Source organism: Oryzias latipes, chromosome 2 (genome assembly GCF_053564925.1).
Source record: "Oryzias latipes strain Hd-rR chromosome 2, Olatipes_Hd-rR_3.1".
NCBI lineage: Eukaryota > Metazoa > Chordata > Actinopteri > Beloniformes > Adrianichthyidae > Oryzias > Oryzias latipes.
Window position 1 is genome coordinate 48,915,504 of NC_136238.1, and position 26,283 is coordinate 48,941,786.

Genomic DNA, 26,283 nt, shown 5'->3' on the forward strand with positions numbered 1-26,283 from the left:
CTAACGAGTTTGTTCAATAGGATTCTAGAGAGTGAGAAGATGCCTGAGGAATGGAGGAGAAGCGTTCTGGTTCCGATTTTTAAGAACAAGGGTGACATGCAGAACTGCAGCAACTATAGAGGAATAAAGTTGATGAGCCACACAATGAAGCTGTGGGAAAGAGTAGTGGAAGCCAGGCTTAGGAAGAAGGTGGAGATCTGTGAGCAGCAGTATGGTTTCATGCCCCGTAAGAGCACCACTGATGCCATTTTTGCTTTGAGAATGTTGATGGAAAAGTACAGAGAAGGTCAGAAGGAGCTGCATTGTGTGTTCGTAGATTTAGAGAAGGCGTATGACAGGGTGCCGAGGGAGGAGCTGTGGTACTGTATGAGGTCGTCTGGAGTGGCAGAGAAGTATGTCAGAGTAGTTCAGGACATGTATGAGAGAAGTATGACGGTGGTGAGATGTGCTGTAGGTCAGACAGAGGAGTTCAAGGTGGAGGTGGGACTACACCAAGGATCAGCTTTGAGTCCTTTTTTGTTTGCTATGCTGATGGACAGGCTGACAGACGAGGTAAGACAGGAATCTCCCTGGACAATGATGTTTGCGGATGACATTGTAATTTGCAGTGAGAGTAGAGAGCAGGTGGAGGAACAGCTAGAGAGGTGGAGGTTTGCTCTGGAAAGAAGAGGTATGAAGGTCAGCCGTAGTAAGACAGAATACATGTGTCTGAACGAGAGGGATCAAGGTAGAAGCGTTAGGTTACAGGGGACTGAGGTGAAGAAGGTGCAGGAGTTTAAGTACTTGGGGTCAACAGTTCAGTGTGATGGGGATTGTGGAAAAGAGGTGAAGAGGCGAGTGCAGGCAGGTTGGAGCGGGTGGAGGAAAGTGTCAGGAGTGTTGTGTGACAGAAAAGTGCCAGCAAGACTCAAAGGAAAGGTGTACAAGACAGTGGTGAGACCAGCTCTGCTCTATGGGTTAGAGACGGTAGCAGTGAGACAGAGACAAGAGGCTGAGATGGAGGTAGCAGAGATGAAGATGTTGAGGTTCTCCTTAGGAGTGACCAGGTTAGACAGGATAAGGAACGAGTACATCAGAGGGACGGCTCATGTTGCCTGTGTTAGCGACAAAGTCAGAGAAGCCAGACTGAGATGGTTTGGACATGTTCAGAGGAGGGATAGTGGATATATTGGTAGAAGGATGTTGGAGATGGAGCTGCCTGGCCGGAGGGCAAGAGGACGGCCAAAGAGGAGATATATGGATGTCTTAACAGAGGACATGAAGTTGGCTAACGTTAGGGTAGAAGATGTTCATGATAGAGTGAGGTGGAAAAGGATGATTCGCTGTGGCGACCCCTGATGGGAAAAGCCGAAAGAGAAAGAAGAAGGCACAAAATGGCCACCAAACCGTAGGTCGTGTCACCATCCCGTAATGATTTCAAAACTTCCTTTGGATATCATCTCCACACCTTCTTCCTCTATGTGCACGGGCTGAGGTGTTCGGGCTTTCCTTCTGAAATCCAGAACCATCTCCTTGGTCTTTTGGATGTTCAGCTGCAGCTTATTCTCCCTGCACCAGGCCACAAAGTCCTCCACCAGCCGCCTGTACTCCCTCTCCTCTTCTCCTTTGATGTAAGCCACAATAGCTGTATCGTCTGTATCGAACTTCTGCATGTGGCTGGTCGAGGTATTATTGCGGAAGTCGGATGTATACAGTGTGAAAAGAAGAGGAGATAGCACAGTCCCCTGTGGTGCCCCTACACTGCAGCTAAAGGTACTGGAGACAGATCCCCCCATAAGGACATATTGCTGCCTGTTGGTCAAATAGTCCATGATCCAGGACACCAAGAATGGTTGAACAGTCTTCCTGGTAGGCTTCTCCTGCAGCAGGTGAGGATGGATGGTGTTAAGGGCACAGGAGAAATCAAAGAAAAGCATTCTCACACCGCCGCCTCCTTCATCCAGGTGAGAATAGGTGCGGCGTAGTAAGTAGAGGATTGCGTCCTCCACCCCCACTCTCTCCCTGTATGCAAACTGCAGTGGATCTTGGACATGCTGCACCTGTGGCTTCAGCTGCTGAAGCACTAACCTCTCAAAGGTCTTCATCACATGTGAGGTCAGTGCTACAGGCTGATAGTCCTTGTGTTCTTCAGAATGCTTGACTTTGGGGAGAGGAACAATTCACGAGGTCTTCCAGAGGGATGGAACATGTCCTACATTTAGGCTTAGGTTGAAAAGGTGCTGAAGAGGAGACCCAAGCTCATTTGGACATGTTTTCAACAGCCTGGGACACACTCTGTCTGGACCTGCTGCTTTCCTGGTGTTCAGTCTCTGCAGTTCCCTCCTCACCTGATGCTCTGTGATGTGGTGGGGCAGCACATCCTGCAGGTGGAAGGTGTGGATCACATGTAGAGAACATGGGAAGAGAGAGATCATGGCTGATTAATGATGAAGCAGCAGCCTGTGCACCTGGGCCCTCCTCTGGCTGAGGGATGAGGACATGCAGTGGGAAGGGCACTGTGATGGGTGTAGTATGGACCGGGCTGCTATTGGAAGTGGGGGGAGTGAGGGGTGAAATGTCGAACCTATTAAAAAAGGTATTCAGCTCATTGGCTTTTTCTGCACTTTCCCCCACTACTTTTGTTGCCTTCTTGCTCCATGTGATGGTTTTCATGCCTTCCCATACTTCCCTGATGTTGTTTTTCTCCAGTTTCCTCTCCACCCTGTCCTTGTAGGTATTTTTTGCCTCCTTCAAGCAGCTCCTCAGTTCTGTCTGCACCTTTTTCATTTCCTCTAGATCCTTTTTGTTGAAAGCTCTCTTCTTTTTATTTAGAATCACTTTCACTTTCTTTGTTATCCAGGGTTTGTTATTTGCAAAGCAATTAACTGTTTTTGTGGGCATTCTCCATACAGAAGTTCATGTAGTCTGTTATGCATTGAGATGCTCCCTCGATGTCCTCTCCATAGTGATTCAGCAGGACGCTCCAGTCAGTGCTATCAAAACAGTCTCTGAGCTCCTCCTACGCATTAGGTGTCCACCTCCTCACGCTCCATTTTATTGCAGGCTGTCTCCTCACCAAAGGTGTGTATGTAGGCTGTAAGGAGATCAAAACCTGATCTGATTTGCTGAGAGCGGGGAGGGGTGTGGCCTGATAGGCATCTTTGATGTTGCAATAAAACAAATCAATCGTCCTGTCATTGCGGGTTGGGCAGTTCACGTACTGCTGCATAGATGACAGCGGGGAATCCAGGGAGACGTGATTAAAGTCCCTTGAGATGACCACAAGTGCCTGTGGGTGCCGTGTTTGTAGTTCCATGACCGTATTAACAACCACCTCTATCGCTGTTTCTGCGTGCGCTCTGGAGGAATGTAAACACAGACAGCCAGGACATGCGTAAACTCCTGTGGTAGGTAATACAGCCGAATGCTAACGGCTAAAAGTTCACAGTCTCTGCAGCAGATGATCTCTTTAACAGTGAAGTGTCCAGGGTTACATCACTTGTTGTGGATGTACATTATGAGGCCGCCTCCTTTACTTTTGCCGCACGCCGTGGTGTCTCAGTCAGCGTGCCAGAGAGAAGCCGGGTAGCTCCATGTTGTTGTCGGGTGTGTTGGCTGTTAGCCAAGTCTCTGTTAGCATGAACAGACAGCACTCTCGATAGATCCTTTGACTACCGACCAACCCAAGGAGTTCATCTGCCTTATTTGCCAGGGCATTTACATTTCCCATAATCACTGACGGGACTGGTGGTTTATATCTCCGGCTGTGTTCTTTCTTGGCGATGGCCCTTTTTCTCTTCTGCGCCCCAGCACGGGTCCCTCTGTATCTTCTTCTCAGCTCTTCTGGAATGTTATGCCGTATTCCAGCCTTGCTTTTCATCAGACTCAAGAGTTCAGTTCTCATGTAGACAAGCTTGTGGGTTAAGTCTTTCCTTTCACACTCACATTCAAACAGAGCAGTAGACCGGCAGCACACCTGACCAAGCGGCGCCATCTTGGACATGCTGGGTCAGGTGTTCTTCAGGTCAAACTGGTAATCCCAGTAATTTTTTTCAAATCTGGACTCATTGTCTATTTCTGTTTGACTGAGAAAAGGATTTTCTGTGTTAAAATTTCTTAACAGGGTTCTGTCTTGTTTAGTTTTGCAGTGGGAAAATTATTCAATGTCTCTTTTCCAAGTTTCCGTGAATCAACTTTGTTTTTTTTAATCTTCATCCTTTGTAAAATATCTGCAGGGGGGTTAAACTTTCTATTTTCACTTGATTTTGTGGCAGATTCATTAAAATATGATCAAGATTTTCCTATAGATTTTTTAACCCATAATTTAAAGTGATCTTTAATGTTCAATGAACAATTCACTTTGCAACTGGCAAATATGGACCACAATGCATTGCGTTTTAACAATTTCTGCAAAGAAAATGTTTTTAAATGTATTTTTATTAACCATAAACTTTTTTAACTTCAGAACTTAGTGGATTCATTAATGATTGTCACAAAACGCTCACATCAATGAGATTTTTACTTTGTGAAATCGATGACGTCATATTCGCCTTTAAAAAAAAAGTAGTGAGCATGGTCTCCGAAATGCTTTTAAAATCTAGGTCAATACATAGTCCCACACCATATAGTTTTTTAGTAGTTAAGGTTAGGGTGGGAATTCAGACAAGGACGATATGTTTTTACACTCAGCTACACTGCATTTTGGTCCATGCAACAACACCTGACTGACGCATCGCTTTGCAATGTCATGATGTCATTTGAAAATGTAATTTACAATATTGGATTTATGATTGAAGAAATACAATTTAATCTGCCATTCTCAAAATCAAAGCTCGAAATTAAAGCGAAATCTATTAAATTTTAAATTGTTGTATTTTTTGGTTTGATAATTAAAATGAACATTTATTTTCCAACTATCAGTTCTATGTGCATTTCTGCCATGCATTTTGAAAATGTATTAAGTCAGTAATAATTCGTAATGATAAATTACATTTCAATTCTTGTTTTTACTACATTTTAAGGTCATTTCTAATCTATGTCATTTTCATTCATGATCAGGTTTTTGGGTCCAAATCCAAAAAAAAATGAGCAAACAGTGAAAATGTCATCTATCAGTCTGTCATCAGGGCGGGTCCCACCTGACTGAATGGACCAAGTTCCTGGACCTCCGGCTGCATCACTGCTCCTGAACACACATTTCTGTCTGGTTGCAGGTTGAGGAAATGCAGTTTGTCAGAGATCAGCTGTGAAGTTCTGGTCTCATCTGTGAAGAAAAACCCGTCTAATCTGACAGAACTGGACCTAAGCAAGAACAATCTGCAGGATTCAGGAGTTGTTCACCTGTGTGGTTTTCTGGAGAGTCCAGACTGCAGACTGCAGACTTTGAGGTCAGACTCCATGTTTCTGTTGTGTTCAGATCAATATGATGACAAAGTTGTGTTGACCCACAGTGAGCAGAAATGTCCAGATTCTGATCTGCAGCAGCATCTTCCTGCAGCTGCTTGTTCTCTTCAAAGATCTGCAGAAGAACTTCTTTTCTTCCTGCAGCTGCTTGTTCTCTTCAAAGATCTGCAGAAGAATTTCTTCTTTTCTTCCTGCAGCTGCTTGTTCTCTTCAAAGATCTGCAGAAGAACTTCTTTTCTTCCTGCAGCTGCTTGTTTCAAAGCTGTCTGCTGACATTTGTGCTCCACAAAGTTCTGCTTGCAGCCATCAGCTCTTCATTGCGTCTTTGCTCCAACAGACTCCTTTAAAGCGCGTGCAGAAGAAGCAGCCGTGCACGCTCACGTGCACTCTTAGTCCTGCTGCTGTGTTTCAGCAGATGCAGCTGAGAGTCCAGCTGCTGATGTTTGTGAGCAGACAGTGACAGAGTCCTGCTGCAGCTGGATGCTGCTCTGACAGACACATCCTACACAAACATCCTCACCCTTTCATCCACAAACATCATCACGTCATCCATCAAAGCTCCCACTCTCATGCTCAAACTTTCTGATCTTCTTCAGCTCTGAACTCTTTAGAAGAAGTGAAGGATGAAAAACATGAACTTTGTCTTTAAACTCAACTCTTTGTTCTGGATTCAGGTTGGAGGACTGCAGTTTGTCAGGGACCAGCTGTGATGTTCTGGTCTCAGCTCTGAAGTCAAACCCGTCCCACCTGACAGAACTGGACCTATGCAGAAACAGCCTTCAGTCTTCAGATGTTGAGCAGCTCCAGGATCTGGTGGAGAGTCCAAACTCCAAACTGCAGACTCTGAGGTCAGTAGAGGGTTGGAGTCAGTCCAGCTGCTTCCAGATGTTTGGTCCTAATGTTAGTCTGAGAGCAAAGATGCAGAGTTTCCTGTGAAGCTGCAGCTTCTCCAGACCAGGGTCAGGAGACACTCTTTCATCTCTGGCTCTATACTTTCTCTCTGCAGGTGGAGGTACTGATGTTCCTCCTGGAGGAGCAGAGAGGAGCAGCAGCAGCAGCTGGTCTGCAGAGATGTTGTGACTGGACGGTGTTCCTGGGAGGTGGAGAGCAGAGTGATGGAGGAATCAGAGGAAGTGGAGATGAGTGTCAGAGCTGCAGCAGGAACTGATCTGAGATCAGCTCCACTGTCTCTCTCAGCATCAAGTGGATAGTTATTGTGCTGCAGCTCCCCCGGTGGAATGATGGAGAACTGCACTTCCTCTTCTCATTCTAATTTAGGCTACATTAAGCCCTGCAGTGTGAATGTAGCATTGAATGTAGAATGAACAAAAGTTCGCATTTAATGGGAAATTAAACGGCCTTGCAAAAAAATCGAATTTTTTCAAAAAATCTGAATTAATTCGATTTTTTTGCAAGGCCGTTTAATTTCCCATTAAATGCGAACTTTTGTGATCTACTGTGTGAACGTGGAATGACCCAGAAGTGACCCGCATGCGTAGAAGAGTACTCAACGTTGAACGACGTCACTCGTTTGTGGAAGTAGCCAACGTTAAGAATGGATGTCAACAACAGTGTTGTCAACAGCGGAGCTCTTTTTGGATTACTAAATTTATTTCCATTAAGGAGCCAACTCAATTACAATCTTCTTATTTTAAGAAGTCATTGGAGCCGGGATCGTCTGTACCCACTGTTGTGGAATGGGGATGTGTGTGTGTTGGGGCCCTGCGCTTGTGTGTAAGAGAGAGGAGAGAGTGCGTGCAGCGCAGGAGGGAGTGAAAGGGGTAGTGGAAGTGCTGTCACCCCAAATATGACCTGGACCCCCTTCCACTGACTGGTCTCAGCAGCATCGTCTGCCATGGTTGATGTTTATGTTCTCGTTCCCACCTACTTCAATGCAGAAGTATGACATTTGTAGCATATCAGTGACGTACGGGTCGGATACATGCGACCTGGCCATTCAGACTGAGGTGGCATTTTAAAAGATCGGATACGTATCGGATTCAGGACCACATACCCAAGTGGCCTGGGTTGCATTTGAGAAGATCAGATCAATGTCATTCAGACTGTCATGAAAAGATCAGATACAGCTCACATAAGGGCAAAAAAATCAGAATTGGGTCGTTTCAGCCTGCAGTGTGAACGTAGTCTCAGTCTCTCCTTCGTTGTCGCTGTCAGTACTGTCACGATCACCCTGAGGCAAATGCACTCCTGAGCCTGCGCAGTCCTCTCCATCACGCAGCAGACCGGCTTTTTGAAACTCATTGGTGGATTTTTTCATATTGCTTTTAACTTAAAAGCTGCATCATATGCATTTCTTTATGCATTTTCCATGATGAAGGTCTGTTCGAACTATTCATTCACAAAGCGGGCATTTACAGTAGGGATGGCCCGTTTGACACGGACGCTCTGGCGCTTATGTCACCTTCATGAAACAGTGTGTTTCGGCACAATGTTTCAGGGCGTATGTCAACTAGCGCAGATCACGTGGTTGATGACGTATGACGCGCCAAATGCATCGTTTGGTCGAACCACGGTTCAGATGTCACTTGTGTTTGAACAGATGGGCGCGCTATTCTCTAGAAATAGGGAATGAATCACAAACGTTTCCCAACCACTTATATTGTTTCCCCTGATTTTGAATCAGCGTCAGTTCATCGCACTTTACCATGGTTACTGGTTAAAAAAAAATAGTACTGTGGCTTAGGTAAGTTTCAACTTGGTTTCTCCTAATAAGACAATTCATTATGAATGTTATTTATAAAGAAAATACTTCTATGAATATATGATGGCAAAGATTTACTTTATTAGAAGAGATAGCTCAGTGGAAAATTAATGTCACCTGCATCTAGAAACCCAGGGTTCAAGACTAGTGTTTTACTTTCTTTTTTTTTTTTTTTGCTTTGCGTTTATTTTCTTCATGTATTTGTGTTTTGCTGTGTCAAGCACTTCTCACAGAAAACGTAACTCATGTTGTTTTACATCATTAACAACATTGTTTTGTTTTACGTTTTTAAAATGATTTCCCTCAATGAAGTGTTACAAGGAGCTTAGTTGAAGCAGATGATATACGTCCAGTCTGCCACCAGATGACGCTGTTCTGTGCGGTTTCAGAGCCCAGAGAACCTGATTTATAATTATTGTCTCCATGAAGATAAAAAATATCATAAGAATATCAGGAAAATATCAGGAGTCCCAAGCAGACTGGTTCCACTTTCGGGTGTCTGTCTGGCCGCCAGCTTGCCATCCGGGAGCCACCACAGTGATGGCGTGTGAGGCAAACAGATGTGATGACAGACTGGATCTGTGAGCAAAGACAGCGGAGCTGTGTTAGCTACAGAGCAGAGAAGAGCTCTGAGTGAATAGTGTGAGAATTTTAGGATAAAACCTGTGCATTTACCAGAACACACTTCTGGACACCGTGCCTCTCTTTACTCTTTTGTGCTTTTTAAAAATTTTCATTGACGTGTCTTTTTTGCGACATTAAGTCAGACCCTTTCATTTAAATGTTAGTGAGATGAAGGGTTACTGATGATTATTTGTCATTTGATTTGTAATTGTAATTTCCCAAATAATCATTTTTAAATAAAAATATGCAAATAATTTTGATACTTAATCTGTAATGTTAGGCCTTCTTTATGGAAGCATTTCTGTTGCATAATTCAAAATAAAAGTCAAAAGCAGAAATGCTTTTTCATTTTCAAAATGTAACTGCATCAAATGACTCAAAATTAAAATAAAAAAGCAAAACTTCAAAATGCTTTTTCATTTTATACTTAAAACTGGTCATTCTGTGTCATAATTAAAGCGAAAATACAAATAGGGGATTGCATTTGCGTTTTCACATCCACCCTGCAAAATCTGTAGCAATATTCAATCCCAGTCAGCATTTCCAGGGGGAGGCGAGCGAATACAGCTGAATCCATAAAATAATTCTGAAATAATTTAATGACCATTTTTATTTAACTCTGGAAATAAAAATAAAAAACACTGAAATGACATCAAACTGTCCAGTTAAAAGGGTTTTACCCCCCCCCCCCCCCGTCCTCCTGTAGTAATGGACTATTCTGTCAACAGCAAGTTCAAAGCATCATTTTAAGGTCTTTTCATTGACATTTGTGAAAACTGTGGTGCAATAAAAGATCCAAGTCCAACTACAAATGGATTTCTTCCCATAATCCATCAGTATCTCTATTTCTATAGAAGTATATAGGTGTCTATAGGGAGACAGCCTCCTCTCTTCAGAGGCCTGCCTCAAAAGTTGAAGTCAAGTCAACAAACTGGATTAGTTGTGTTAACGTGACCTTTAGTTGGATGAAATGAAAAGATCTTGTTGAACCAAAGTTCTGATGTTTGATTCTGACAGAGATTTGAAAGTCACAGAAACTTTTTTTTGTTTTGTTCAAACTTAATCATTTTTCTCAACTCATTGAAAAACTTCAATTGTGTTCAGCAGGGGCTGTCAATCAAATGAAGCAGCAAATATGATGAAAAGAACTCCCATATTTCTCTGACTAGACCTAAAGAAGACTATTTCAGAAGGAAAAAGTCAAACAGTCAAAGGGGCCTCACTCTGGACAGGTGACAACACACACACACACACACACACCTAGGGGCATTCAGAGGAACCATCAACGTATGAAGCATGATTTTGGCATGTGGGAGGAAACACGGGTGGAATGAACAGACAAACTCCACACAGAAAGGTCACAGCTGGGATTTGAACCTTCTCCCTGAGAGCGCTAACCACTGCTCCACCGTGCACGGAGTCTGACCTTCATGAAGGCTTGGTGAGGCTTCTTCTTCTGGGCAAAGAGTGAAGCTTTTCCCGCTTAGCGCCCTCTACTGGTTGCAGACTGGAAGCAGATTGAAGTTGTAATGTGAAACAGCTGAAGGTCAAATCTGCTGTGAAGAAGTTTGGTTTAGTCCAGACGTGTTGGACTTCAAACTGTCATTTCCACCAACAACACCACCAAGAGCTTGTTCAGCTGGACCACAACAACACACATGTCTACATGGAAGTGACAGTGTGGCGGCGCTGCTCACATCACGTCTGACCTTTGACCTCCCACTGAAAGTGGCCTCTGCCGCCACGGTGACTGAGTGGAGCGGCTCCACGGCTGCTGGTGGTGTTCCAGGTGATGGAGGATGTTTTCCAGGTGTCTGCTCCTGCAGAGGTCTGGATGGATCTGAGCTGATCTGAATGTGCTGACAGGCCTCTGAGGAGAAGAGACCGACAGAGGAACCATGAGCTGTGTGTGTGAGCGCAAGTTAAGGGTCTGTTATTCAGAAGAGTAAAATAAAAAAGTATATCCAAAGTATAGAGACTGAATCTTTTAATAACCCGCTCTGGAAGCATCTGAACGGGGAAGTGAACCCCAAATCAAACCCCGGATCTTCGCTGCGTTTTACAACCAGAAAGAGAAACTTTCGTAAGAAAGGTTCAACATTTTCCCCGAGAGGGGAAAAAAAACAGAGGACCTGATTTATAATCACTGTCTCAATGAAAATACAAAAAATATCATAAGGTTCAGGAGGCCCGAGCAGGCTTGTTCTGCTATCTGCTGCTGCCTGGTCTCACTCACTGTTGGTCCGCCAGCTCGCCTCCTGCGAGCCGACATAAGGCACGATGACGTCAGACTGGATCTGTGAGCTCAGACAGCAGAGCTGGTATGGCATGGCTTGCCATAGAGCGGTTAGCTGCAGAGCAAAGGAGAGCTGAGTGAATGACGTGACAGTCAGGAGTGTTTTAAAGGGGGACTTCAAGTTGTGGACAACCGCTTCTCCTTTGGTCCACACAAACCCTCAAACTACAAAAACAGAGTGGTCCATGTTTGCATCTTCTGCAGCAGACAGATTGTTTGTCTATATTTGATCTCTAATGTCAGCAAAGCCGCACGGATATCGCTGAAATATGTCATCTCTCTGACTGGAACACCGCTGAGCGGGTATCGAGGAATAAGAGTCGATTTCCATGGATGAGCGTTTAGATCCCGCCCACATTCACTGATTGACAGTTAGACCAATTGTCCTGAAAAAGCTCTTCATGAAATAAATACGCCATTGTGAAAAACAGCAACATGAAATAAAAAAAAGCTACTTCGGAAAATATTGATTTTGAAATCCGAGGTTCTGAAAAAAGACGTAGAATTATAATAATATTCCACATGAATAAAATGAATATTTTGAAATGCTGTTTTAAAATAATGAACAGGTTTTTAAAGCAAAATGAAATATATTGAATAATATAATGGCTAATTTAAAATCAGTGTGCAGGTTTTTCTCCATTTCATGATCTTTTTATATATTTATGAGAGATTTATTGGTTGATTGTGTATTTGCATGAGGTCATATTTATTTATTTAATTAAATATTTATTTATTATGAACAGTATAGGACTCCATATGTCCTTCCCCTCTGTCATGTGTTCATCCGTCCACATGAGGGCGCCGTCTAGGTCATGCCTGGTGAGCTGGAAGCCAAGAAAAGGAGGGAAAAATGGAGAAAATGAAAGACCTGAGGAAAGCTGCAGTTCAGCCTTCAGGAAGAAAAGTTTAGACCAATAATTACAGAAATAAAATAAAAAATGTTTTTATAAATCTGAAAGTCACCAAAGTGTTTAACAAACTTTTTTCTAAAGTGAAAAGGTCAAATGTTTGTGTGTTGGAAGTCCCAACCTGACAGATGAGCAGAATAATAAGGCAGGCAAAGCCGTAACACTGCCCCCTGGTGGACAGGAACTCAGCAGTGCAGCTTCAGGATGGAGTGGCTTCCAACAGATCAGATCAACGTTCTGCTCTCTGCTAAAGAGGCAGAACGTCTCCTTCTAAGAAGAATCCAGAGTTCCTGATCACAAACATCAACTGAAGCCCAAATCAGAGCTGATCAGACTGCATGGAGCCCAAGCTCCAGAAAAGAGGAGAGAAGAAGAAGAAGAAGTCGTCCACATGAAGCTTCACCTTAGAGGAAAAGAGGAGCTGCTGAACTAAAGTACTCGAGTACTGAGGAAGACTTTCAAGCTCTGATGGATTCTGTAGAACATTTGGAACTAGAATGTAGAAAGTGCTTCAGTTCCATCAGCTGTCAGTCTGCAGCAGCTTCATCTGCTGCCTCCATCCTCTCTCTGTGAGTCTCTGCAGAGTTTTTCTGCAGCTGCTGGTTTTTCTGCAGCAGCAGCAGCAGCATCAGAGCCAGAGAGCCAAAGAAAGTGGAAAGTCTGAGAAGGAAGCAGCTCTGAAGCTCTGCAGCTGACGGTGCAGCTTCAGGACTCATGAGGAGGAGCACATGCACGGCTCTGATGCTGCTGAGCGTCTGACTGAGATGATCCACATTCAGAAGAGAGTTTCAGAGTGAAAGACGTGTGGAAGAAGAGAATCCTGAAGGTTTCTGTGCAGACATGAACTCAGTCAGAGAGCGTCTGAATGTTGGAGGATCCAGAAGAAACCAGGAGCTCATGAAGGTGGTTCTGTTGGAGCAGAGAGCAGAACTCTGATCCCAGTTTCAGGAACAATGCAGGCTCATGTTCTGGACTGAAGAGTTCTCCTGAAATGTTCTGTTCAGACTTCTTCAGGATCACATCTGTGTGTGAATGTGGAGCTTTGTCTGAACCAAGCTGCAGCTAGTTCACTTTGAAGCTCCTTCAGGCTCACACAGCAACAATGACAAAGACTGAAGCTGCTGTGCTGCCCTCTAGTGGCAAACATACGGTGGCCCAGAAGGGTCACAACACAACACATTAACTCACAACACAATTCACTCCCTCCACAGCTCAGTGTGACGTTAATTTCTGTTAGGTAGTTAGCCGCTCAAATTTCAGGATAAAAGCACTTCCATTGCTGCTTTACTTCCGTTGTGAGTTATTGTGTTGTGAGTTATTGTGTTGTGTTGTGAGTTATTGTGTTGTGTTATGAGTTATTGTGTTGTGAGTTAATGTGTTGTGTTGCGAGTTATTGTGCTGTGTTGTGAGTTATTGTGTTGTGAGTTAATGTGTTGTGAGTTAATGTGTTGTGTTATTAGTTAATGTGTTGTGTTGTGAGTTATTGTGTTGTGAGTTATTGTGTTGTGTTAAGTTATTGTGTTGTGAGTTAATGTGTTGTGAGTTAATGTGTTGTGAGTTAATGTGTTGTGTTGTGAGTTATTGTGTTGTGAGTTATTGTGTTGTGAGTTATTGTGTTGTGAGTTATTGTGTTGTGTTGTGAGTTAATGTGTTGTGAGTTAATGTGTTGTGAGTTAATGTGTTGTGTTGTGAGTTATTGTGTTGTGAGTTATTGTGTTGTGAGTTAATGTGTTGTGTTGCGAGTTAATGTGTTGTGAGTTATTGTATTGTGAGTTAATGTGTTGTGTTGTGAGTTATTGTGCTGTGTTGTGAGTTATTGTGTTGTGCTGTGAGTTATTGTATTGTGAGTTAATGTGTTGTGTTACGAGTTAATGTGTTGTGTTGTGAGTTATTGTGTTGTGAGTTAATGTGTTGTGTTGTGAGTTATTGTGCTGTGAGTTATTGTGTTGTGAGTTATTGTGTTGTGAGTTATTGTGTTGTGTTGTGAGTTATTGTGTTGTGAGTTATTGTGTTGTGAGTTAATGTGTTGTGTTGTGAGTTATTGTGTTGTGTTGTGAGTTATTGTGTTGTGTTGTGAGTTACTGTGTTGTGAGTTAATGTGTTGTGTTGTGAGTTAATGTGTTGTGTTGAGTTATTGTGTTGTGAGTTATTGTGTTGTGTTGTGAGTTATTTTTTTGTGAGTTAATGTGTTGTGAGTTAATGTGTTGTGAGTTATTTTGTTGTGTTGTGAGTTATTGTGTTGTGAGTTAATGTGTTGTGAGTTAATGTGTTTTGTTGTGAGTTATTGTGTTGTGTTGTGAGTTAATGTGTTGTGTTGTGAGTTATTATGTTGTTAGTTAATGTGTTGTGAGTTTGTGAGTTAATGTGTTTTGAGTTATTGTGTTGTGAGTTAATGTGTTGTGTTGTGAGTTATTGTGTTGTGAGTTAATGTGTTGTGTTGTGAGTTATTGTATTGTGTGTTGAGGTTATGTGTTGTGTGTTGAGTTAATGTGTTGTGTGTTAAGTTAATGTGTTGTGTTGTGAGTTATTGTGTTGTGTTGTGAGTTATTGTGTTGTGAGTTAATGTGTTGTGTTGTGAGTTATTGTGTTGTAAGTTAATGTGTTGTGAGTTATTGTGCTGTGAGTTATTGTGTTGTGTTGTGAGTTATTGTGTTGTGTTGTGAGTTATTGTGTTGTGAGTTAATGTGTTCTGTTGTGAGTTATTGTGTTGTGAGTTATTGTGTTGTGAGTTATTTTTTTGTGAGTTAATGTGTTGTGAGTTAATGTGTTGTGAGTTATTTTGTTGTGTTGTGAGTTATTGTGTTGTGAGTTAATGTGTTGTGAGTTAATGTGTTTTGTTGTGAGTTATTGTGTTGTGTTGTGAGTTAATGTGTTGTGTTGTGAGTTATTATGTTGTGAGTTAATGTGTTGTGAGTTTGTGAGTTAATGTGTTTTGAGTTATTGTGTTGTGAGTTAATGTGTTGTGTTGTGAGTTATTGTGTTGTGAGTTAATGTGTTGTGTTGTGAGTTATTGTATTGTGTGTTGAGGTTATGTGTTGTGTGTTGAGTTAATGTGTTGTGTGTTAAGTTAATGTGTTGTGAGTTATTGTGTTGTGAGTTAATGTGTTGTGTTGTGAGTTATTGTGTTGTAAGTTAATGTGTTGTGAGTTATTGTGCTGTGAGTTATTGTGTTGTGTTGTGAGTTATTGTGTTGTGTTGTGAGTTATTGTGTTGTGAGTTAATGTGTTCTGTTGTGAGTTATTGTGTTGTGAGTTATTGTGTTGTGAGTTAATGTGTTGTGTTATTAGTTAATGTGTTGTGAGTTATTGTGTTGTGAGTTATTGTGTTGTGTTGTGAGTTATTGTGTTGTGAGTTAATGTGTTGTGTTATTAGTTAATGTGTTGTGTTGTGAGTTATTGTGTTTGGTTGTGAGTTATTGTGTTGTGAGTTATTTTGTTGTGAGTTATTGTGTTGTGTTGTGAGTTAATGTGTTGTGAGTTAATGTGTTGTGTTGTGAGTTATTGTGTTGTGAGTTATTGTGTTGTGAGTTAATGTGTTGTGTTGCGAGTTAATGTGTTGTGAGTTATTGTGTTGTGAGTTAATGTGTTGTGTTGTGAGTTATTGTGCTGTGTTGTGAGTTATTGTGTTGTGCTGTGAGTTATTGTGTTGTGAGTTAATGTGTTGTGTTACGAGTTAATGTGTTGTGTTGTGAGTTATTGTGTTGTGAGTTAATGTGTTGTGTTGTGAGTTATTGTGCTGTGAGTTATTGTGTTGTGAGTTATTGTGTTGTGAGTTATTGTGTTGTGAGTTATTGTGTTGTGAGTTAATGTGTTGTGTTGTGAGTTATTGTGTTGTGAGTTATTGTGTTGTGAGTTAATGTGTTGTGAGTTAATGTGTTGTGTTGTGAGTTAATGTGTTGTGTTGAGTTATTGTGTTGTGAGTTATTGTGTTGTGTTGTGAGTTATTTTTTTGTGAGTTAATGTGTTGTGAGTTAATGTGTTGTGAGTTATTGTGTTGTGAGTTATTGTGTTGTGAGTTAATGTGTTGTGAGTTAATGTGTTTTGTTATGAGTTATTGTGTTGTGTTGTGAGTTAATGTGTTGTGAGTTTGTGAGTTAATGTGTTTTGAGTTATTGTGTTGTGAGTTAATGTGTTGTGAGTTATTGTGTTGTGTTGTGAGTTATTGTGTTGTGAGTTAATGTGTTGTGAGTTAATGTGTTTTGTTATGAGTTATTGTGTTGTGTTGTGAGTTAATGTGTTGTGAGTTTGTGAGTTAATGTGTTTTGAGTTATTGTGTTGTGAGTTAATGTGTTGTGAGTTATTGTGTTGTGAGTTAATGTGTTGTGTTGTGAGTTATTGTATTGTGTGTTGAGGTTATGTGTTGTGTGTTGAGTTAATGTGTTGTGTGTTGAGTTAATGTGTTGTGTTGTGAGTTATTGTGTTGTGAGTTATTGTGTTGTGAGTTAATGTGTTGTGTTGTGAGTTATTGTGTTGTGAGTTATTGTGTTGTGAGTTATTGTGTTGTGTTGTGAGTTATTGTGTTGTGAGTTAATGTGTTGTGAGTTAATGTGTTGTGTTGTGAGTTAATGTGTTGTGAGTTAATGTGTTGTGAGTTAATGTGTTGTGAGTTATTGTGTTGTGAGTTATTGTGTTGTGAGTTAATGTGTTGTGAGTTAATGTGTTTTGTTGTGAGTCATTGTGTTGTGTGTTAATGTGTTGTGAGTTATTATGTTGTGAGTTAATGTGTTGTGAGTTTGTGAGTTAATGTGTTTTGAGTTATTGTGTTGTGAGTTAATGTGTTGTGTTGTGAGTTATTGTGTTGTGAGTTAATGTGTTGTGAGTTATTGTATTGTGTGTTGAGGTTATGTGTTTTGTGTTGAGTTAATGTGTTGTGACCCTTCTGGGCCACCATAGCTAGACGGCTGTGAACGGACAGTGTCAACAGGGAGATCATCTTTGTTGTAGCAGGACAACAGGGCCAGGGCTGTTGAGAACCTTTTTTATAAATCATATGTAGAATCATTTGAAAAAATGTATTCGATTAACTCAACGCGTTCCCCACAGCTTTTGCAGACCCATAGACTCCACCATCGCCGTCCCAGCCGCCGAGCTCCGCAGAGGAAGAAGATTTGAGGAGCCCACTGACCGACGGCGGAGCATGGCTTTCACGCAGACCCAGCCATCATCCGGTGCCTCGGTCTGTGACAGCCACGGGGAACTCGCGATCTGAAGCTGCACTGCTGAGTTCCTGTCCACCAGGGGGCAGCACTCCTTCCATCCAGCTGCAGGAAACCTTGATGTTCTGCAGAATCTGCAGCCGTTCAGACACGCCCTGTTACTGAGGAACACAGACTCATTCAGGAATGTGGTTCTGCTGCAGAACATTCTTCCAGACTGAAGCAGAGATCATCTGGAAGATCCACATTCTTTCAGTCAGAGCTGCTCTCAGGCTCAGCTTTGGTTCAGAATCTGTTAAAGGGGATGGAAGCCTGTGAGGCCCAAATGCTGCAGGTGGAGGGCTCTGGTCTGTGGGGGATGGGACCATGGCGTTGATCCAAGTGTCAGACTGCAGTGTTTCTCTGCTCCTCACATCTTTCTCTCTGTTGTCAGAGTTTTTCCTGGAAGCTCTGACAGATCTGGAAGATCCACATTCTTTCAGTTTCCCATCAGCTTTGGGATCAAATCTTTCTCCAACTGCTGTTCTGACTTGTTCCCACTCTGACTTAAATCTGCTCCTCTCTCAGCTTCTGCTTCACTTTCAGGATCTTGTGGATTTGAAAGGTTGTGATTCTAACAGACATGGTGTGACGGTGTAGAACCGTCAGCTGCCGCTGCAGGCGCACGCACACCCACACACGTGCGCATTGACGCGCACGCACGGACCCGGTAACACGTCATCTACATCAACGTACCCTTTTCGTTCCGTCCCTATCCCCCTGCAGGTAGCCCTGAGTGCACACTAGGTTGCCGACTCATCATCCCCATGCATACATTAACACGAAGCACACACGACGCCAACATTAGCGTTTGTTTGTTTACCTGGAAGTAACCCGGAAGTGGTCATGGACACCCCGGGTCATGTGACGCATCGGTCACTGTTTGTATTTATTTTTATTGATGATTATTGTTATTTTTCTGTACACGACACAGAATGTTTCTTTGAATGAAACTGTTTATTTCTGTATGTTTATTTCTGTTTTTGAACAATGTAAACACTTCTCCCTATTTTTCCTTTGGACTGATGGAGAGCAACGCCCAGGAGGAGGGGCTTACCATTTAAAAGAGAACCAGCTACAGCTGTCAGCGTGGGAGTCTGAGAGGAGAATTCGGAGTGGAGAAGTCTTTGTTGGTTAACCTTTGTGGAGCAATTGGTGTGCTCTGTTCTTGAATAAAACCAAGAATACTTTCACCTTGGCGCCTCTGCCCAATTATTCCCTGACGGGACCCACGACACATGGAAAGAAAAGCTTCTCATCTTGACTGTCAGCCATTTTCCTGAGCTGCATGTGAACAAACTCTCTGTTCCTCTGAGTCTGACTGATGACCAGAAGGAGCTGTTTCCAGGAAATAGTCAGGCCCCTCCCTTCAGCTCCATCAGAGTTTCTGCTTCAGTGTCAGTAGATGACAGATGAGGGGGGGGTCATGCACGTCTAGAAGCAGAAGGTCACATGACCTCACCTTTCTCAGTCACTGAGATCAACAACCTGTCAATCAGCTTGAAGCTCCGCCCCTCCTCTCAGCTGCTGTCAGGTGGTGTCAGGTTTCTTCTTGAACCTGTTCTCTGTCTTTAGTTCAGGAAACAAACATCCTGCAGCTGCTGACAGTCATTTCACCTCCAACAAGAAGCCCCGCCCCCTTTTTCATGTCAGAACAAAACCTGATCAGATCCTGATCCTCTGACTGTGGAGCAGTGGCTGTTCACTATGTAGACAACAGGCAGGTTGAGGGTTTGATTCCAGGAGGGCTGCTCCACCTGCTGCCCCGCCCACCTGTGCTGCCCCGCCCACCTGTGCTGCCCCGCCTCCATCCAGGTGGACTCTTCCTGGTTGTGAGTCAGTGATCAGGGGGGTATTCCAGGAGTCATGTTTAAACTAGCCTGACTTTAAGCCTGAACTCTGGCTGAAATCCGTCTGAACTTGCTTACTCTGGGTATGTCGGTTCCAGAAGACCGGGTACGAGTTGGCGTAGTTGCGCTCGACTTGGTAACCCTGGCTTAATGCTCGTGCACGGAAGGTGCATAAAGACATTCTCAATAGATCGCCGATTTCCGGAGTCACCATGGAAACGCGTGGAGAACCAAAGAGAGCGCAATACTTTAGTGAGACGGAGTCTGAGATTTTAATGACGGCGTATGAAGATTATACATCCATCAAAAAAGTAACACGGCTGCATCATCAAAAGAAAGAGTTTCTGCTTGTAGTAGAAGAACAGACAAAGTAAACGCACAAGTTTCTGATCTTATTTCCATTTTCCTTGTGATGCATATATATAAAACTTATCCAATTTTGCCACCTTAAATAAAATACTTCTATTGGTAACAAATAATTGAGTTAAATTTAATCAACCTAATTTCTTATGTCTATAAAACTCAATAATTGTTTATACAACTTATACAATTATATGTATTTATCCAACTAAATGTCATATTACTCCAATTCAATTAATATTTTTCCATCTTAATTAATTATAATTCTTGATCTCTCATATGTCTAAGTATGAGCCGGCAGATATGCTCATTTTTATAACAATAAAAAGGACGTGGGAAAAAATGCAAGTCGCGTTCAAATTCATTAAAGACGTGCCTGTCTTTATCAATACTCTAATATAAACTCATCATCCTCTCCTTTACTCTCACTCATGGTGCAGAGACATCAGCACAGTAGGACAAGATAACTCAGCAAAACATGGCAAAACACAGTAAAACAGCTAAACAAGTAAACACATTTGGTCAAAAAGCCACACTTGAACCAAAATCCGTCCAGACAGGCAAAGGAAATGGTATCCCACAATCCCTTGCGGTTTCGATCTAACAGCAGCACCAAAGTTACACCTACTTAATTGAATTAATTTGAATGAAAGGTAAATAACTGATAACTACGTGTTATTTTTAAACTGACTTAACAAACAAATAATTTATCTTAACTGAAGCAAATAACTAAGTTCGATCAAAGTAAACAAGTTGAATTTTCCAACATCCATATGTGGTCTTATCACCCTCTCATGGTGGAAAAAGTATTATCTGAGCTTCTTCATCCACTAAATCATCTTCAAATGGACACGCCATGCTGCTTCACCTCTCTGTAAACAAACTAACCTTCAACTAAACCTGCTCCAGACCAGGTTATGTTCAGAGCATGAGTTGCTTTGGCAACTTGACATACCCTGAAACATAGAATCTTCCTCTTCATCTCTTTGCAGAAACTGAAGTGAGTTTGTTTCTGGAACTTTGTCTTCACTAACTTGACTGTTTATTTCTGAATGTTTGGAGAAGATCTTCTTCTTTCTCTGCAAACTCTCCTCCCTCTGCTGTTTCCAAAGCTTCATCATTGTTGGATCAACAACATGGAGGACTCTTCTTCATCACCTCAACAACAATCAGCTGATGCTTGTTGGCTTTTTTCATTTCTGACTCCAAAACTTCTTGTTCTCTTCCATCCAAGTCTGTGTGTGAACTCATTACTAAAGTAATAGATTACAGTTCCAGGTAACTGTGTGATGGAACAGAGTCATATTTCCTCATTCCATGTTCAGGAACTCTCAGATTCCATCAGACAAACATCCTAGAATAGAAATGTTTGTAGCAGAGAGACCATGAGGCCTCAGTGCAGTGCCTCTCATTACGGGCATTACGGGGGGCGCACCCCCCGTAATGCCAGGGGGGGGGGGGGGGATGGCGGTTTTAGGCACAGGTAATACGGGCAATTGTCTGGTGCGCAAATGTAACGTGGGGGCGGCGGTGACAGCGGCTCAGTGCTTGGAAAATAACTGGTCCACTATTCGGTTCCTATTGTCTGTTCTGTCTGTCCGCGGCTACGCGAGTGAGAACGAAAGGGGAGGGGTGGTGTGGGCTCTGTCTGCCAGGGGAATGGGGGCACGTGGACCACTGCTACCGCTGCCTGTAGCCCAACACCAGGATCACCACTGTCTTTAGATCCATCATTGCATTGGGGTTGTGATATAATATTTTGATCCATTTGATGAATGCTTCTCCAAAACCAAACTTATGGAGGGCAGCAATCAGGAACTTCCAGTTTACTCTGTCAAAAGCTTTTTCAGCATCCAGTGATAGTATAGTCATTTCCTGGTTATTAATGGTGGCAAAGTCTATTATGTTAACAAGTCTTCGGAGATTGTCATCCGAGTGTCTGCCTTTGATGAATCCAGTCTGGTCGAAGTAAATTATGTGAGGAGTGATTTTTTCTATTCTCTGTGCTAGTGCTTTGTAGATCATTTTTACATCTGCATTGATTAGAGAGATACCGGGAGCCGGTTTAGCTCGTGCTGGTTTGCGGCGCCTTCCGTCCGTGAAACCTGGGTTCGACTCCGGGCTGCTCCCTGTTCCCTTCTCTACCTCTGTGCCGGTTCCAAGCCCGGTTTGGGAAGGTTGCATCAGGAAGGGCATCCGGCATAAAACATTGTCAAGTTTACCATGCGACTTGTTCGCTGTGGCGACCCCTGTTGGGAGAAGCCGAAAGAGAAAGAAGATTGATTAGAGAGATAGGGCGATAGCTTGAAGGACTCGTGGGATCTTTGTCTGGTTTTAGAAGAAGAATTATGTTGGCTGAGTTCATGTTAGGTGGCATTGATTGTCTTTCATTAATAGATGTGACAGTTTTATAAAATGTTGGTGCCAGTTGTTCCCAGAATTCTTTATAAAACTCAGCAGGAAAGCCGTCAGGCCCTGGTGCTTTACCATTAGGCATAAGTAACAGAGCTTCTTGAAGTTCAGACAGCGAGAGCGGAGAGTCTAAATTTGTGATTTGATCCTCATTTAACCTGGGTAGGTCTACATTATTAAGAAATGAGTCAATATGTATTTGAAATTGTGTTTGTTTATTAATGATGTCATTTAACTGCAGCTTTAAATTTTTCAGATCTCCCAGAATGTGTTCCTGTGCAGAAGCAGCATAAGCAGTCTCCAAGGTTTTGATTTTATTTTATAGTTCTAATAAATCTGCTTTCTCTTTGCGTTTTTTATGTGTTGAATAAGAAATGATTTTCCCTCTCATGACTGCCTTTGCTGTTTCCCAAAGAATGCACGGTGAGATGTCTGGAGTATTGTTGAAGTCTAAGAAGGTTGCCCACTCTTTTTCAAGAAATTCCTGGTCCTTTAACAGAGACGTATTAAACCTCCAGGTTGTACCTGAGGGTGTGGATTTTTCCCTAGAAATGTTTACAGAGACTGGTGCATGATCACTGATAATAATCGGATGAATGTTGGAACTTTTAATTTCTTTTAAAAGAGAGTTACTGACTAATAAATAGTCTAAACGGGAGTGTTAGTGGTGAACTGGAGAAAAAAAGGTGAACCCCTTAGTGCTTGGATGACATGAGCGCCAAGCGTCGCAGAGACCCAGATCATTCATGTACTGCTTTAGAATACTTGCAGACTGCCATGTACGCTGGTTTGCTGCTGTGCTGAGTCTGTCAAGTTCAGGGTCCAAAACAAGGTTGACGTCTCCTCCTATAATGATTGTGGAGTCAGAGTGAGCTGAGAGTGAGGTGAAGAATCTGTGAAAGAAGGAAGAGTCGTCAGCATTAGGACCATAGATGCTGGCTATGCAATAGTCCTTATTCTGAATGGATATATTAATAATTACAAATCTACCTTCTGGGTCAGTAACTGTATCCTTATGAGTAAATGTAACATTTTTATTAATCAAAACAGCAACTCCTCTTTGCTTGGAGTTATAACTAGAAGAATATATGACTGGAAATTTTGAGCTGCACAGGAGGTCCTGAGATTGTGTACATAAATGGGTCTCCTGCAGTAGAGCTATATCTGCTTTAAGATCAATCAGGTGAGATAACACTTTCAATCTCTTTGGCCCAGAGCCAAGTCCACGCACATTCCAGCTAACGATGTTAAGACTGTTCATAACTGCTCTGACCAAGAGAATGTAAGGCTAAATAGAGCGTGTGCCGGTCCATGTGCGCGCGCCCGCTGATCGATGAAGAAACACTGTGCGTTTGTGTGCGTGCGCGTTTCCTGACTGTGTGAGCTGCATGTTGCATGTGTCCTATGTGGGCTTATGTGAGGTGTTTGCGGGATGTCCGCGAGTGTGTGCTGGTTCGCGTGTGCTTGCCCGTGTGCGCGCTTGTCTGCGCGCGCGTGCCCGTTCCGTGCATAAATAAAAACCAACTTACCGGGGGACGTGTTGCCTCTGGATAATTTACATATGAGGAGGGGGGGAGAGAGGGGAAACTAAAAAGAAGAAAGAGGTAAAGAAAAACAGAAAGAAACAAACATAACAAGGAAAACAACAGAAACATGAGAGGGGAGAGAAATTAAACTGCTTCAGCGAGATGGAGGTGTGGATGATTGATGAGCCGGTTTCATTCATTCAACACGTTTAGCCGCTGTTTTTTCGGATGTCAGATCTTCAGCAAAGCCAGGGGGTGATCTCCGGGTCTCGGAAGAGCCTTCCATCTACAAAGAGTTTATCCACAGAAACCACGGCTCTGGACCCGTTGGCAAGGTGTTTTTTCCTCAGAGGAAAAAGGATCTTTCGGCGCCGCAGGATCTCAACAGGAAACTGGTCATTGACACTAAAATGTGTCCCCCTCAGTTCCCGGCCGCGACCCTTCACCATCTCCTTTTGCTTGTAGTTGTCAAACTTGGCTACAATCGGTCGCGGACGCTGGTTGTCGGACCTTCTTCCTCCGAGCCGGTGCACCCTCTGGAACGCGATCTTCTGCACCTCCTCCTTTGGGAGCTTCAGGTGGGCTTCCATGAAGCGTTTCACCGTCGCCTCCGGGTCTTCTCCTGCCTCCTCTGGAATCCCCGCAATCACCAGATCACCAGATTGTCCCTCATGCTCCTCGACTGAAGGTCCAGGAGGGATTCTTTGATCGAGCGGTTCTCCTCAGAAAGGCGAGCGGTGTCACTGCTCAAGGTCTTGACACTTTCTCTAAGGGCCTGATTCTCCGCTGCGAGCTCCCGCACCTGCTGCTGGCTGAACTCCAGAGACTCTCGCAGGCCTTGGAACTCTCTGTGGAGGATCTCTAGCAGATTCAAGCGGCCGTCAAGGCTGGAGAGCTTTTTATCAATGGAATCTAAAGCGTCGCTGATTCCACTGCCTGGAGAGGAGGCAGCTCCGGGAGAACTTCCTGGTCGCACGCGTTAGGAGGAAGGAGTGGTGGTGTTGGTCTTCCCCATAACGACGGTATTGTAGCAGCCGTCTATATAATTCTTCAGGTCCTCCAGGCTGTCAAAAGGCTTATTCAACTTTTACAGATGTTAGTTTAACAGCTAATTGATATGGCGGTAAAATGATATAATAATGAAATGTTTGTTCTGCTACTTACGCACCGCCAAGCTGAGTTGCCACACCGGTCTCGTTGACTCTCGCGATACTACAGCATCTCTCGCCCAAAATCTCCAGGTCATGCACGTTTGGAAGCAGAAGGTCCCATGACCTCACCTTTCTCAGTCACTGAGATCAACAAACTGTCAATCAGCTTGAAGCTCCGCCCCTCCTCTCAGCTGCTGTCAGGTGGTGTCAGGTTTCTTCTTGAACCAGGGGGGTATTCCAGGAAGCATTTTTAAACTAGCCTGACTTTAAGCCTGAACTCTGGCTGAAATCCGCCTGAACTTGCTTACTCTGGGTATGTCGGTTCCAGAAGACCGGATATGAGTTAGCGTAATTACGCTCCACTTGGTAACCCTGGGTTAACGCACGGTACATAAAGACATTCTCAATGGATCGCCGATTTCTGGAGTCACCATGGAAACGCGTGGAGAAAAAAATAGAAAGCGACACTTGAGACGGAAGTGAGACGGAGTCTGAGATTTTAATGACGGCGTATGAAGATTATACGTCTAACAAAAAAGTAACACGGCTGCATCGTCAAAAAAAAATATTTCTGCTTGGAGAAAATCAACAAAGTAAACCCACAAGTTTCTGATCTTGTTTCCATTTTCCTTGTGACGCATTAAATATATATATATATTGAACTCTCATATGTCTAAGTTTGAGCCGGTGAATATGCTATTTTTTATAGCAATAAAAAGGACGGTAAAAAATGCACGGAGTGCAAAAAGTAATTAAAGAATTTCCCATCATCGTACATACAGAATGAGAGTGTAGGGGTGCTATAAAAACTCATCATCCTCTCCTTCGCTCTGACTCATGGTGCTGAGACGTAAGCATAGTAGGACAAAATAACTCGGCAAAACACAGTAAAACAGCTAAACAACTAAACATATTCAGTCAAAAAGCCACACTTAAACCCAAATCCGTCCAGACAGGCAAAGGGAATGGTATCCCACAATCCCTTGCGGTGCCGATCTAACAGCAGCACCAAAGTTACACCTACTTAATTGAATTAATTTGAATGAAAGGAAAATAATTGTCTGAAAACTACGTGTTATTTTTAAGGTGACCTAAAAAATTGATTTATCTTAACTGAAGCAAATAACTAAGTTAGATCAAAGTAAACAAGTTTAATTTTCCAACATCCATATGTGGTCTTATCACCCTCTCATGGTGGAAAAAGTATTATCTGAGCTTCTTCATCCACTAAATCATCTTCAAATGGACACGCCATGCTGCTGCACCTCTCTGAAACAAACTAAGCTTCAACATAACCTGCTCCAGACCAGGTTATGTTCAGAGCATGAGTTTGCCATGGCAACTTGACCTACCCTGAAACATACCTCCATTTCTGGAGCCGAAAGCTGAGGTTATCAACTTCCTTAGCCTCAAACTTACCATGGGAGCTAGCATAACCTGCTTTCTGGAAAAACCCCCTGTTCTCTGTCTTTAGTTCAGGAAACAAACATCCTGCAGCTCCTGTCAGTCATTTCACCTCCAACAAGAAGCCCCGCCCCTTTTTCATGTCAGGACTAAACCTGATCAGATCCTGATCCTCTGGCTGTGGAGCAGTGGATGTTCACTACGTACACAACAGGCAGGTTGAGGGTTTGATTCCAGGAAGGCACACAGTCTGAATCTGACATTAAAATTCCACTTCAGCTGCTCCACCTGATGCCCCGCCCACCTCTGCTGCCCCGCCTCCATCCAGGTGGACTCTTCCTGGTTGTGAGTCAGTGATCAGTGCTGCAGCTGCGTTGACACGGTGAGGGAGACTCTTCTTCCTCTTCATCTCTTTGCAGAAACTGAAGTGAGTTTGTTTCTGGAACTTTGT

The 26,283-nt window shown here is 43.0% G+C and overlaps 2 protein-coding genes across 10 annotated transcripts in view; both read left to right on the plus strand.

Moving 5' to 3' along the window:
• LOC144988997 (NLR family CARD domain-containing protein 3-like) overlaps nucleotides 1-18,322 on the plus strand; it is a 273,480-nt gene extending 255,158 nt beyond the window's left edge. For all 6 annotated transcript variants that reach the window (XM_078940554.1, XM_078940564.1, XM_078940570.1 and 3 more), the window contains 3 exons: nucleotides 5,193-5,366; nucleotides 6,057-6,230; nucleotides 6,389-18,322. In XM_078940554.1, coding sequence (XP_078796680.1) covers nucleotides 5,193-5,366; nucleotides 6,057-6,230; nucleotides 6,389-6,401 — 361 coding nt within the window. In that variant the 3' untranslated portion in view covers nucleotides 6,402-18,322. The remainder of the gene's footprint in view (nucleotides 1-5,192; nucleotides 5,367-6,056; nucleotides 6,231-6,388) is intronic.
• LOC144989042 (NLR family CARD domain-containing protein 3-like) overlaps nucleotides 1-26,283 on the plus strand; it is a 107,165-nt gene that overhangs the window by 45,132 nt on the left and 35,750 nt on the right. For 2 of the 4 annotated variants that reach the window (XM_078940805.1, XM_078940802.1), the window contains exon 1: nucleotides 20,798-26,259. The exons of 1 other annotated variant lie outside the window; for it this stretch is intronic. The gene's annotated coding sequence lies outside the window, so the exon portion shown is untranslated. Of the gene's footprint in view, nucleotides 1-20,797; nucleotides 26,260-26,283 lie in introns of those variants that run through there. One more of the 4 variants, XM_078940806.1, reaches the window with a different exon arrangement.